The sequence below is a fragment of the Tachyglossus aculeatus genome, chromosome 16 (genome assembly GCF_015852505.1).
Source record: "Tachyglossus aculeatus isolate mTacAcu1 chromosome 16, mTacAcu1.pri, whole genome shotgun sequence".
Taxonomy (NCBI): domain Eukaryota; kingdom Metazoa; phylum Chordata; class Mammalia; order Monotremata; family Tachyglossidae; genus Tachyglossus; species Tachyglossus aculeatus.
Window position 1 is genome coordinate 35,221,901 of NC_052081.1, and position 14,429 is coordinate 35,236,329.

General features: G+C 44.9%; 1 protein-coding gene across 1 annotated transcript in view; it reads left to right on the plus strand.

The window, feature by feature from the left end:
- COL17A1 (collagen type XVII alpha 1 chain) overlaps positions 1-14,429 on the plus strand; it is a 61,008-nt gene that overhangs the window by 19,452 nt on the left and 27,127 nt on the right. The window contains exons 9-26 of the mRNA XM_038757874.1: positions 303-446; positions 1,587-1,745; positions 2,345-2,416; positions 2,812-2,883; positions 3,553-3,621; positions 4,245-4,406; positions 4,741-4,830; positions 5,220-5,264; positions 5,587-5,796; positions 7,681-7,905; positions 8,349-8,378; positions 8,626-8,652; positions 10,938-10,964; positions 11,094-11,156; positions 11,956-12,060; positions 13,198-13,260; positions 13,612-13,647; positions 14,316-14,369. Of these exons, the coding sequence (XP_038613802.1) occupies positions 303-446; positions 1,587-1,745; positions 2,345-2,416; positions 2,812-2,883; positions 3,553-3,621; positions 4,245-4,406; positions 4,741-4,830; positions 5,220-5,264; positions 5,587-5,796; positions 7,681-7,905; positions 8,349-8,378; positions 8,626-8,652; positions 10,938-10,964; positions 11,094-11,156; positions 11,956-12,060; positions 13,198-13,260; positions 13,612-13,647; positions 14,316-14,369 (1,653 nt within the window). The remainder of the gene's footprint in view (positions 1-302; positions 447-1,586; positions 1,746-2,344; positions 2,417-2,811; positions 2,884-3,552; positions 3,622-4,244; positions 4,407-4,740; positions 4,831-5,219; positions 5,265-5,586; positions 5,797-7,680; positions 7,906-8,348; positions 8,379-8,625; positions 8,653-10,937; positions 10,965-11,093; positions 11,157-11,955; positions 12,061-13,197; positions 13,261-13,611; positions 13,648-14,315; positions 14,370-14,429) is intronic.

Sequence of the window (14,429 nt, forward strand, 5' to 3'; positions counted from 1 at the left end):
TCTAAATAGACATCATTACCAAATTCTAAATTGAAATCGATTTTAGTCATTCCATCAACTTGGTCAAAATACTTGAAAATATTTTTAGAAAAAGGGAAGTGGATAAGCTAAGGTAAACTTTGTAGCAGTGTGAGAGTGCTGTATGTGTACCAGACATTCAAATTCAGGAGCGCTGTCACAGAAAGAGCCTAAAAGAAGTGTGCAACCAGGGGAATGATCAGGCATCCAAAAGGTCCCTTAGGATATCTTGAGTGAAAATAGGAACCTGGGTTGGGCCTGAATGGTTTCTATGTCTTTGTCAGGGACAGAATTGGATGATGTGAAGAGACTGCTCAAGGGAAGCCGATCAGCTAGTGCCAGCCCCACTCGGTGTTCATCCAACACACTCCCCATTCCCAAGAAAGCCACCGTGGAAACCAAGATGGTGACGGAGAGCTCCCAGTCAGGTAATTCCCCAGGAAGGTGCAATGGGATAAAAAAAGGAGGGAGATTTATTCTGGGACCAGAAACTAGATTTCATTTTTTAAGAGGTCTTTAGCCTCTACACCACTGTGAAATACTTGCTCTCTAATTTTCAGAGGTAAAAATGTAAGAGATGTCTTTGTTCATTAGGCTTGCTCGCATGGCCCAATATTGGATCATTTCAGATCCTAGCTATTGCTCAGAGACTTCCCTGATTCACCATTTCTTGAAAGTTTCATTAAAGTACCTCCCTTGTTACAGGGCATACTTAATAGTTTGCTTTTCTTTTGATTCTACATATTCACCAACAAGTTTTGAAGTGGTTGGCCTATCATAATTCATTCCCTTTCCTCATGTAGTGTTTGGAAAACATTAGGGAGTCACTTTTCAGCAGCGCATCTCAGGAGTCAAGTTTTCAAATAAGTTTTTATGCAGGCATTCCTGTCTGAATGCAGTATTTTAGTATGATTTGTTTAGAATTTGATGGCTATTGTGAATTGTGAGGTGAAATGCTTGTTCAAGTAGTATCAAATAATTATTCAGAAACACCCTTATCAGCTCATTAACCTTGACAGGGAACCAGTTACAACACTGTTACCATTGTTTATTGGAAAACCGAGCTTTATGATGTTGCCAGTTGGTTTCCAGTGCCATGCTAATGAACTTGACAGAAAATATCAGGCAGTGCAGACTGCTTGAAGCAAGCTCATTTAATTTTCCACAGCTTTCTCAAATTTCACCTGGGGTGACAGACCCGAAGTACCATTTCAGTTGTTTTCCAAGTATCGTTCCCCTAACCTTGTACTTATCACTGAAACAATGGATAAAGGAATGCAATTTTTGATAGCACAAGAGTTTTCTAGAACACAATATCTGTATGTGTCTTGCCTGACTAACTTGAAGAGTTTTCAGTAGGTAAAAAATGTGCAGAATCTATTTGAAATTGTGCTGGAAACAAAGCTCAGGGATATCCAGTTAGTCCTTCTATCGGTTGTGTGATCTAGAAACATCCCCAGTTGATCTGACTGTGATCTTCCTAATCAAGGGCTCAAAATTATTCTAGAAACTGAGATTTCCAATTGTGGAATTGACTGCTCTAACTCCATTATTATATGTCGCACCAGTATCAGGCACCTATGACACAACTGTCCTGGATGCCAACCTTCCCTCCTATATGTGGTCTTCCACCCTGCCTGCGGGGTCATCCGTGAGTGGGTATCACAACAACATGATGACCCAGAGCTCATCCCTCCTCAATACCAATGCCTATTCCACAGGATCAGGTAGGAAACTATCAGAAACCCCACTGGAAATGTTCCTACGGATCATTTGGATCCCCTCCTTCCAACTATGTCCAACTGTTTCTGATTTACTCTTTGGATAAAGAATTTCTGGACCAAATTTGGAATCTTTATATCTGTCCAATATTTCCTCCTGACCTCCCTTCTGTGGTAGAGCTTCTTCTGATGACTTACTGTTGTACATATTTATTACTCTATTTATTTATTTATTTTACTTGTACATATCTATTCTATTTATTTTATTTTGTTAGTTTGTTCTCTGTCTCCCCCTTTTAGACTGTGAACCCACTGTTGGGTAGGGACTGTCTCTGTACGTTGCCAACTTGGACTTCCCAAGCACTTAGTACAGTGCTCTGCACACAGTAAGCACTCAATAAATACGATTGATTGATTGATTGATTTTCCGCAGCATTGTAATGAACAACTCTCTCAAGCAACCAATGAATCAGTGGTATTTATTGAGAGCTTACTGTGTGCAGAGCACTGTAGTAAGTGCTTGAGAATGTACAATACAGTAGAGTTGGTAGACACTTTCCCTGCCTACAAGGAGGTTACAGTCCGTCCTTTCTCTTCCCTTTCAGTGTTTGGAGTCCCAAATAACATGGCTCCCTGCTCTCCCGCTCTACACCCTGGGCTCAGCACCTCCTCTTCAGGTCAGCATTCTGCTTCCCCTTTTATCTAGTAGAGCCCGTGTCATTCCTCAAAATATCTGAGAAAAAAATGAACTCTTTTTCTGGTTGGTATCCAGAAAGCTCCCAGGGAAGATATTCTTTATGACTAACTTCTCTTCAGATGTGTCGTATTAAGCTACAAAGTGGGGTTTCATATGGTTTGGCATTTGAAGAGTGGGAACAGAGGGATTAAGAGTAAAACAATAGATCTAAAGAGCTAATAATATTTCCAGTAGCAGTTTTGTAAAGTATGTTTCATAGTCAAAGTTTGTTGTTAGAGAAGAGCTTTTAGGTCCACACTGGCCTAATCTTGGACAACGGATGCCCTCTTAAGTGCTAGCCCTTTGCTCACCTCCAGATTTTTTTTCCTTTTGCAGTGTTTGGGGTACAAAACAACCTGGCTCCTAGCTCTTCTGCCTTGGCTCATGGTACAACAACCTGCTCCACAGGTCAGTAGCCTTTGAATAGCAACCAGGGGTAGAATATTAATGCCTAGGTGGACTTTCATTCAATCGTATTTATTGAGCATTTACTGTGTGCAGAGCACCGTACTAAGTGCTTGGAAAGTATAATTCGGCTACAACCTGCCTCTTACCCCTGATTCCCTCATTATTTCCACAATTCAATCAGCGGAAATGCTTCTCTCCAACCTGACCCCTAACTGGAGCCTTGTATTTGCTTGTGAACGTATTTGGGGAATTGTCCCCTTGGGTGACAAGCTTTATTATTTCACACTTTGAGGTAGGTGAGGAAAATTCCTTTTCATTTATTGGGCAGTCAGCCATCAGATGTAGGAAGTCATTTCTTCATTGCAGTCTTACAGGGGCAAAGGCTCCAAAAAATTGGAACCGTGAGTAGTCTCTTCAGTCCAGTGTCCTTATTTAGCCATTGCTACTTAAGGAGAAAATTAAAAAAATCCAAAATGTTCATAAGTCTAAAATGCCCTAAGCAAGAGTGCAAGAAAGTTAACGCATGGTAGAGTCTATTTCTTTACATAATGATCCTTCACAGAAGAGATTTCATGCAGTAAATCTCAGTTGGGTTTGGTTTACCAACGCGGGCATTGACGTGAAATTTTCCACGCTCCCATGGCCTCACTGTTGAGTCCTCTCCTGCAGTATATGGTGTGAAGAAGAACATGCCCCAGAGTCCTGCAGTGGTGAGCACTGGAGTGTGTACTTCGACGGGTGAGTCTTCCAGCGGCCAGCCCTTGGAAGTTTCAGCGGTTAAATGGATTTGGACATATGACTCTCCTCATCCTTCAGAGCAAGACATTGGGGGTTCTGGGCTAGAAGAATTAAAACCCATGGCCCGTGCCTGACCTAAGGCAGTTGCTCAAAGCCTGCCCGTGCATTTTCACACCAGAGACTCTCTTGGATGATGATCGTCCCTACTTATCCCGGCCAAAATTTTGGGCCATGCTTTAGTCTGGTCCTCCAACTAGGGATGGGAATTTGGGTGGAGAGCAGGAATATTTTGGGAATATCTTCGGTTGGGAATATTTTTGATTTCCTGAATGGCTTCAGTATTGCTGAAGCTGCTTAAAGGTGGGAATTTCCTTACTGTCCATGTTTTAAACTCAATCTCTCTTTCCCGCCCCCCCCCTTCCCTTCTTTCCCTCCTCTTTCTCTATCTCTCCCCCATCCTCCTTCCTTCCTTGCCTTTCCCTCTTTCTCTTCTTACTACCATTCATCGCCTTTCCCTTCTTCCTCTCCTTCCTTTCCTGTGTTTGTCATCTTTTTCACCCCTTAATTCTCTCTCTGTTGGTCGATCTTCTCTTTCCTCCCTTCCCATATCTCTCTTTTTCTAGCTGGCACAATGAGTTCTCACAATGATGACATCCTGCGCAAAGACTGCAAGTTCCTGCTGCTGGAGAAAGAGAATGTGCCCGCCAAGAAGGAGATGGAGCTCCTGATCATGACAAAGGACAGCGGGAAGGTTTTCACTGCCTCCAGCACAGGGCTCAGTGGAGGTACGTTTTTCCTCTTGAAGTCAAGTTTAGAAATGGACATCCTAAGCAGAATGCAACCCGACAGACAGGAGTCAGAGGAAAGTGACCACTTTTAGAGACTTTTATAATGAAGCTGTAGCCAAAACAGTCCACTCCAAAAACCCCTGTTGTGAGTCATTCCCCAATGTTGGCTGGCTAAAGACAATCCATTCTAGCCCTCCAAGTCTCTTTCAGCTGCAGGACCAAGTTAATAACACTCCTCTGGAAATACTTCACTTTTTTTTTAATTAAAGCTGAACAATTTCAGCAAGAGTTTGGGGAAATACAATTTGACTTTCAATGGCTCCCTCCGCAGGCTCTTTTTCTGAAGATACCCTGAAAAAAGACAAGCAAGCTATCTCCTCTTCTTATGGGGCAGAGACTCATTTTAAGTCAGAAGCAAATGGTAAGGACAAGCCTCTTCACTGCTCTCTGAGAAATATAGCTCAAGCAGCAGGTTATTTATCTGTCTTCTAACCCAGCCCTCTTCCTTTTCAACAACTTGCCCTTTTCAACAACTTGCCCTTTTCAACAACTCGTTTCTGTGCCTCACTCTCTGGCAAGTAAGCTTCCTGTTTGGTTCTTTTCCTTTCTTTCCCTTTCTAAAGACTTGATTTATCCTTAGGTATGTTGGTTTTCGACAACATGCATCATAAAACCTCTGCTGTTATCTAGTGTTCCAAGAGGGGAAAATGGGCGTAAGTTACCTACAGCCCTCTGTGTCTGTGGGCAAGTGTTCAATGTTGTCAAAAGTGGAAACTACAAACTCTTTGGTTTTTGTATTTTACATTGCAGGAGATTTAAAGGGTGTATCGACTAAAGAAAAAGCCACTTATGCAGGTGAGGATGACTTTCATAGTTCTTTAGCAGAGAGGAATTTTTGAGCCCAAGTGATCATTAGGGGACTAGATAAAGTTCCTCCCCCACATTGGCACTATCCAAATGGCCAATGAAATAGCAACATTCTCCCCCTTTCCACTCCCCCACCTGATAAACTTTGTAAGATGCTATTAGGTATGGGGCTCCTTCCTAAATTTCTTTGGAATTGTCCTTGGCGTCCTGTTTCCCTTTGGTCTGCAGGAAGTAACTCAAAGGACTCAGATGTAGGAAGAAAGAGAGAAGCCACCTTGACTCAGTTTGCTCTTGTCCTTGTCTTCTTTAGAAATTCAGGGTGGTGATCGAGGAGGAGGTGGAGCCATAGGAGGAGGAGGAGGAGGAGGAGGAGGAGGAGCAGGAGCAGGAGGAGGAGGATTTGGAGCTGCTCCTGCCTGGTGCCCCTGTGGTTCGTGCTGTAGCTGGTGGAAGTGGCTTCTGGGACTGCTGCTTCTTGGATTGCTGCTGCTTGGACTGCTCTTTGGACTCATTGCTCTGGGTAAGAAATGACAGAAGGAGCAGGTTGGAGACCCAGGTGAGAGACAAGCAAGCCCCAGGCGAGCACATAGCAATATAACGTTTCCATTTTAGAGCCCAAGAACGAACACAGTGCCATTCCCGAGTCAGACCAGTGATCCTTTCAGCCAAATATTATGCCTCCCACAGTGGTAACAGGCTGTTAAGAGGGAATAGCATGGCCTAGTAGAAAGAACACAGCCTTGGGAAACAGAAGACCTGTTTCAACCCCAGTTCTGTCATTTGCCTCCTGTCTTACCTTGGGCAAGACTACTGTAAATTGGGGATTCTATACCTGTTCTCCCTCCTACTTGACCATAAGCCCATTGTAGGCTAGGGACTATGTCCAACCTGATAAACTTGTATCTACCCCAGCACTTAAAACAGTGCTTGACACATAGTAAATGCTTAAAAAACCCCATTAAATCCCCCACCCAAAAAACCCCTAGAATAATAATGGTGGTTCTCCCTGACATCCAACTAATATTTAGGGATGTGCTGTATAACATTTCCAACTTCCCTCTGTGACCTGAACTTTCCTGTCAGTAGCCCACTATGGAGTGCCCTTCTCTGAATTCATCCGATTCCTCCTGAGCTACTAGTATTTTTACTGTGTAGATCTCAGCCTCTTCCAGAATCATTCCAAAACGTATTTCCTCTTTCTTCAAAGGTCTCAATGAACTCTAATTTAATGTAGCAGTTGAGATAAATTTATGGTTTCTCAGCCCACAAATCATTGTTCTGTGTTTTTTTTTTATCAACCTTCTCTTCGTAAAGCCTGGCTTGCATCAGTTGCCTTGTTTAAGCACTTTTAAAGAATTTGTAACTACTCCTGGCTTATCATTAGTGGATACTGGACCTGTGCCCAAAGATGCATATCGTCTGCAAGGCTGACTTCATTCATTGTCTTTACCAAACTATGTACAATGAGAAAATTAAGGCCCCACTTGTAGGGAAAGACTAGTTTAGAACTCATGACATTATGGGCAAAGAACATGTCTGCTAATTCTGTGGTATTGTACTTTATCAAGAACTTAGTACAGTGCTCTGCACATAGTAAATACTCAGTAAAAATGATTGATTGACTGATTCCTGGACTTGGGAAGTCAAATCACTTCTTCTTGCAAGAGATTCACGAGCAAGATTGCAGGCCTCGTTCAGGTCTTATGGGGTTTGTCCATCCAAATGTAGACTTTGTTGCAAGTTTAGGGTTCAATGTTGCGGTATCCAAAAACTAGCCATGATTAAGGCAGCTACTACAGTTTTATCTATGCCCATCTGTGTTTCATTAATTTTCATAAGGACCATGTCAGGATGAAAGGCTTGGCATGTTTGATCTGAAGATTCCCACAGTGAAATGTAGGAATGGCCTCGTTAGCTCCAAATATGATGATGATGATAATAACAGTAATAATTGTGGTATTTGTTAAGTGCTTACTGTGTGTCAAGCACTGTACTAAGCGTTGGGGTAAATGTAAGATAATTGGGTTCCACATGGGGCTCACAGTCCATCTAATTAGGAAGAAGAACAGGTATCAAATCCCCATTTTACAGGTGAGGGAACTGAGTCACAGAGATTTGCCCAAGGTCACACAACAGGCAAGTGATGTTAGAAGCCAGGTCCTCTGATTCCCAGGCCCATGCTCTTTCCACTAGGCCACCCTGCCTCCAAAATAAAATAAAGCAAAATTCCATCTAAATTTCAAGATGATGCCTAAACCTTTCCATTACAGTACAGCATTTCTCCTACGGAAGTCCTTGGTGGATAAAGGCCTTTTCCCATAGTCATACCTTTTTCAGGAAGACATGAGCCTTTCCCTGTGGTTTTTCTTCCTAGACCATTCATTCTTTTTCACCTCTTTTCCAGCGGAGGAGGTGAGGAAGCTGAAAGCCCGTGTGGACGACCTGGAAAAAATCAGCACTGGCATGTTACAAGTGTCACCAGAGGAAAGAAGAAAAATCATCGGTTCTGTCCACTTACCAAGTACATCTCATTCATATGGAACAGACCTGGGAGCTGGTCAGGGAGATCACTCTCAGGAGGCTGTCTGGCTCTATGTGAGGAACAAGCTACAGTCCGAGCAGGAGAAAGGTAGGGAAGATGAGCCTGAAAGGGCGTCTGGGGGGAAAGCAAACTCTCCTAAAATTAAATGTCCATCTTATGTAGGAGGGCTGGTGAGAGTGCTACGGGATGCCAAGAATGGGGATGATGAAGAAGAAGCAGTGTGGCTTAGTGGCAAGAGCCCGGGCTTGGGAGTCAGAGGATGTGGGTTCTAATCCCGGTTCCACCACTTGCCTGCTGTGTGACCTTGGGCAAGTCACTTCACTTCTCTGTGCCTCAGTTACCTCATCTGGAAAATGGGGATTCAAAGTGTGAGTCCCACGTGGGGCAACGTGATTACCCTGTATGTACCCCAGCGCTTAGAACAGTGCTTGGCATATAGTAAGCACTTAATAAATACCGTCATTAATATTATTAAGAGAGGGCTGAAGTTGCTGGGGGAAAGGCACCTAAATTTTTATTTTCTTTTGCAGGTTATTTCCGAGGAGAACCAGGCCCAAAAGGTATTCAAATACAGTATTTCCTTTCTCTGCTTCTAGGTTAGGGACTTTGGTAATTGGTAATGGCTTCTCTAAGAGCATTGGAGGCGTTTTCCTATTACGTTCAAGTGGAAGGGCAGAAAAAAAACGACAGTAACTCACTAGCTGGATTGGAAGAAATATATTTAAATACATTTTACAGGAAGAGATTAAGTGGGAAGTTGCAACTTGTATGTTTTCATCATGAGTCTTGTGTTTTTCTACCTCTTAGGTGATGTGGGAATTCAAGGTCCAAGAGGTGAGTCACTCGCTCTGCACATTCCCACTCTCTGCAAACTCCAGGCTATAGAGAAGTGAGAGTAGGAGAGTCTGGTCATATGAAACGGTGACAGAGAAAAGCAAGGGACCATGGCTAGGTAGATGGTTTTGGAACGCTGTCCTTCTGGAAGCCAAAGAAATGGCTCCCAGAACTGAAGGGAACAACGCCAAGAGTGATCTGCATCCTGTAGTCTTAAGCGCTTAGTACAGTTCTCTGCCCACAGTAAGCGCTCAATAAATACGATTGAATGAGTGAATATAGAGCTCCCAGAGGAGCCCTTCTCTGAAGGGCTGTGGAGAGGAATCGCGGAAAGGGAGAAGGAAGTTTCTCCCAATAACTTAAAAAGAGAGAGGTAGGTGGAAGAGAGGGCAGAAAGCATGAATCCCTCATCTTCTTAGGAGGTCAGAAGACTGAGAGCATGGCTAGTTATAGAAGAACAGAGCCAAATATCTAAAGCCCAAACATTAACAGATATGCCTGTCATCAATATTTCCCTCTGTTCAATCACCCCATTAATAACTGTAATCACCAAAACACCGATAGTAAAGCATGGTTGGACCTGGATTCATTTATTAGGCAAGGTTAGGGTTATGATTAAGTTCAGGGCTAGACTACGGTTAAGGTTAGGGCTTGGGTTAGAGTGCTATTTAAGGAGTTTTAGATAACCATAAGGCTTTTTTTTTTTTAACATTCAGACAGAAGAACTCCTTTTGAAAATGAGCTGTAAAGTCGCTCTTGGGCTCTGGGAGATTAGAAAGGCAGCTCCTGAATCCCACCATCAGTCAATCAATCAATCAATCATATTTATTGAGCACTTACTGTGTGCAGAGCACTGTACTAAGCGCTTGGGAAGTACAAGTTGGCAACATATAGAGACAGTCCCTACCCAACAGGGGGCTCACAGTCTAGAAGGGGGACTCTTGCCACACTAGGTGGATAATCTGTAATACTAATAATAATAATGGTATTTGTTAAGCGCTTACTATGTGCCAAGCACTGTTCTAAGCGCTGCGATAGATACAAGGTGATCAGGTTGTCCCACGCGGGGCTCACAGTCTAAGTCCCCATTTTTACAGATGAGGTCACTGAGGCACAGAGAAGTCAAGTGGCTTGCCCAAAGTCACACAGCTGCCAAGTGGCAGAGCCGGGATTAGAACCCGTGACCTCTGACTCCCAAGCCCGGGCTATTTCTGCTAAGCCACACTGTTCCGCACTTACTACGCACCAGGCACTGGATTGGGAGCTGGGTGGGAATGCAAGTAAATTGGGTCGGATCCGATCCCTGTAAGCCGCCTCCACCCCCAAGTGGGGATGTGGCAGCAAAGGACAGATGCCAATACCGCTGCCAGTGAGCCCCTCCTCTGCCTCCCTGAGGTCTGCAGCCCATCTCGGATATTCCCTCTGATGAGGGGTTCTGGATGGGAATGCACGTGTTGGGGAAACGGGCATAAGTCATCACCACTGATATTACTAAGCCCCTGTATTAATAATAATAATAATAATGGCATTTATTAAGCGCTTACTATGTGCAAAGCACTGTTCTAAGTGATGGGAAGGTTACAAGGTGATCAGGTTGTCCCACGAGGGGCTCACAGTCAATCCCCATTTTACAGATGTGGGAACTGAGGCACAGAGAAGTTAAGTGACTTGCCCAAAGTCACACAGCTGACAGGCGGTGGAGCCGGGATTTGAACCCATGACCTCTGACTCCAAAGCCCAGGCTCTTTCCACTGAGCCACGCTGCTTCTCTACAGACTGCTGCTGTATTGGGCACAGCAGTCCATTAGGTGCTTAGGAAAATGTTCAAAAGGAGTAATAAGGGGCTTACAAATGAATAGTAAGCTCTTAACAAATACCATAATTCATTCATTAACTAATGTCAGCATTCATCCCTTTAGTGATGTTTTTATTGCAACAAGGAGAAGGGAAAGAATGTGCACTGAAATGGCATAATCCCATAGGTTCAAGGCTGCCTGGGCATGACCCTGGGCCTAAGGGTTTCTAATATGGGTCTTTGCCTTTTAATAGTTCACTGTCCCTTGGAGGCCACTTGGCCCTGCTCCTCTTTCTACTCTTCCCCCGATTTCTTTTCTGAAGAGCAGCAGCCGGGAGAGACCCGTTTGAGAGACCCTCTCCTCACCCTTCCTAAAAGGTCCGGAGAACTAAGCGGATGGAGGAATTAATAAATTCCCGTAACTGCTCCCTTAAGGACTTTGCCCTGAAAACGTTGGGCTGATGCCTTTCTCATATTTCTGTCTCAACAGGAGACCGAGGATTTGCTGGTGTTCCAGGTGCGTCGATACTAGCTAGTCCCTTCCTGCTCCCCCTGAGAATATGTAATACTGTTGCCCTTGCCCCTTCTCACCATGTGTTCACCACTGTCAGTAGCAGGTGAAAAAAGAGTTCTCTTCCACCTACAGGTGCTCCTGGGTCTATGGGGCATCCAGGCCCAGAAGGGCCAAAAGGACAAAAGGGCAGCGTAGGTAAGAAACGACTTCTCTTCTTGAACCCCAGGCACCGGAGGAAGCGGGTAGGGTGGGGAAAGATGGGCAGTCTCTGAGAGCAGCGGAGAGAAGGCCTAACGAGACTTACGACGATAGTTATGAGCCAATCCCTCTTTCCTTTAGGAATCACACTGGATTTTGATGAATTTGTAGTCAAGGCCTCGCTACTTAAGCGAGCAGGCACAGTTCCCTCACTCTGGAGGGAAGACTCCAGTACCTGCTGTGGGCGGAGTGGGGACTTGTTCACCCAGTTGTCCTCTCCAGAATTTCCCAAATGTCCCTCATCTGTGGAACAAATAAATAGCAACAGGGAGCAGGTTGCCTTTAGGAAATAATGAAAACGCTATCTGTTACCCACACACTATATGCCAAGCACCGTAGTAAGTGCTCTGGTAGATAATCAGAGCAGAGACAGTCCCTTTCCCACATGGAGCTCACAGTCCAAGGTGGAGGGAACCGTTTCATCCCCATTTTACAGACGAGGTAACTGAGGCACCGAGAAGTGAAGTGACTTGTCCAAGGGCACACAGCAGGCAAGTAGCAGAGCTGGAATTACGGCCCAGGTCCTCTGCCACCCAGGCCTACGCTCTATCCCCTAGGCCGCTTGAATCAGTTCATCGATTGAAATTACCCCTTGAGGAAATTGCTTTGTTAAATAGGATTTTAATTCTTTTGAGTAGGGGGTCTTCTCAGCTTTAATGTGGTTAAAGTCCTCCAGTACATAGAACGTTAGCATGTGAAGTGTTGGTGACTTGTGGTTGCGGGTGATTCTTTGCAGGTGAACCTGGCATGGAAGGACCCATGGGTCAGAGAGGACGAGAAGGGCCAAGTGGGCAGCGTGGTGAACCGGGACCACCTGGGTTTGGCGAGAAGGGAGACAAAGGTAAGAGAGATGGTCCCAGCATTAAACGGAAACCACCCTGAGTGAACCCAGTCTGTCTCTCGGGGTTTAATTTGTCCCTGGAGACATAGCAGCGCCCTGACTATCTGCACTTCTCCCAGTTCCCCATGGAATGATTTCCAGCTGCATGCCTACGATGGGAGTTTAGGAAAGAGGGGAGTGTTGAGGTAAAGCTGAGTCGAAGTGCTATAAGCAGTCTTTTCACGATGACCCGAGGAGATAGTTTATGAATCGTTGTCCTCCATTTTTTATGAAGGTTTGCACCTTAGCAAGCCCGGGGCTGCCCTAGAAGTATGACTAGAGCCTGGCACAAATCCTGCTCTGTTGTCCTTTTAAGAGGCAGTTTTAGTAGGAAGAAAGAACAAGTTCTACAAAGGGGTACGATGCAAGTTGTTCCCCACATAAAGGACTGAAAGGTTTATTGTTGTTGGGCTATAAAGACTTTTCCTTTGAAACCCAAGGACATTTCAGGGTCTCGATGGAGTGGCACGCACTGGGACTGTCCGGGCTTCTCAGCTGCATCCTGTAGATCATCACGGTGCAACAGGGAGTGGGATTGTTTCAGAAAGAACCATTTGCTAATTGTTCTTTAATCGGGATGCAGAGTTGGGAGAATGAAAACTTGTGGGGCGGGGGCGGGGGCGGTCCTCTTGAGCCGCTGCTGTGGCCGTTGCTCAGTAAATGGATCTTTCAGCATCCAAGTGACTCATAGAACAAAGCAAACAGAGTTTGCTAGAGGTGTACTCAGTTGGTGTTTGGGACTTTGTGGAAGCAGAGACAATAGAAGAGCTGCCATGAGAGCACTGACTGTCAGGCTTGCTTCCACTGATGGGGAAGGGGGGAAAAGTGTAAATCAAAAGGCTAAATGGGAGAGAAATCTCACCTATTGGTAACACCAGAGAGTCCCTTGGTTTGTCATAATTCTAACTACAATGTGTGTCTGGGGAGTGGAGGCGGGGAGGAAATATCCTGATGACTCAGCCGGTTTCTCCAGTTCACTAAACAGAAAGAGGTTTCCTGAGGTAGGAGGAAGAGGAGCCAGATAAGAGTGTGATCCCAGAGAAGTCATAGGTGAGCTCTTGAAGATCTCTTCATCGCTGGATTTTCTTGGTTCCTTAGGTGCTGTGGGTGAAGCAGGCCCTCCAGGCCCACCGGGCGCCCCAGGATCTTTCGGTCCCAAAGGTAATCAATCAATCAATCAATCAATCAATCAATCGTATTTATTGAGCGCTTACTATGTGCAGAGCACTGTACTAAGCGCTTGGGAAGTACAAATTGGCAACACATAGAGACAGTCCCTACCCAACAGTGGGCTCACAGTCTAAAAGACTAAAAGACAGTCTAAAACAGAAAATGAAACAGTCCCAGGGCTATCAGTCGATCAGTGGTATTTATTGAGTGCCTTACTATGTGCACAGCACTGGACTAAGGGCTTGGGAAAGAACAGTATAACGGAGTCTCTGGTGTCCTTGTCCCAGGTTCAGTCTTCCTGTGATGGGCCTGATCCCGTAACATCCCCCTTTCCTTTCACAGGTGCCATGGGCACTCCAGGACCATTAGGCCCCTCAGGTGAGTGTTCCTTTCCCATCTTCTTACTTCTGGAACTCATAGCAGGAGGACGCTAAAATTCAAAGAAATGTATTTTTAGCTAAAAGATCAATCCCAGAGAGAGGTTTCTGGAGGTCCATGCAAACTTATGTAGTTGTTTTCTCCTGCTTTGCTTATGTATTAACAATAATAATAATACTTGTGGGGTGTGTTAAACACTTACTCTGTGCTAAGCACTATTAAGCAGAGGTGTAGAAACAAGATAATCACATCAGACACAGACACCATCCCACCTGGGGCTCAGGAAAGACTGAAAATAAAATAAAAGTAAAATAAACTGTGCCCGGCTCTACCTCCTAGTCTGAGTCAGTGCATCGCATAGAATCCAAAAGATGAATCAACAGCAGATGTGTCCTTCTTCCAGGCACATGTCCCTGGAAGCTACAGGACTCATTATGCTGCTGGTAAAATGCTCGGTGGGCAGCCAGGACTTAAGAGTTTTGATAACACAGCACTGATCGCGGTTAAGGGCAAGACCGGTTTTAAGTTGGGAACAATCAGCTGGGCTTAGGTGCAGTGGATGAAGGGAGGAAGGAAGAGGGAGTGCAAGAGACAGGGTCCACAGTTTGAAATCTCTCCTGGACGATATTAGGCCCGTATCAATCTCCTAGTTCACTTTTTCCTCATAGGCCCTCCAGGAATTCCAGGATTCAAAGGTGACACAGGACTTCCAGGTGCTAAAGGTAAGGCCCGGAGCCCGGGTCGGGTATCTGTCCTAGGCTACCTTGGACCCCCTAGTAGAA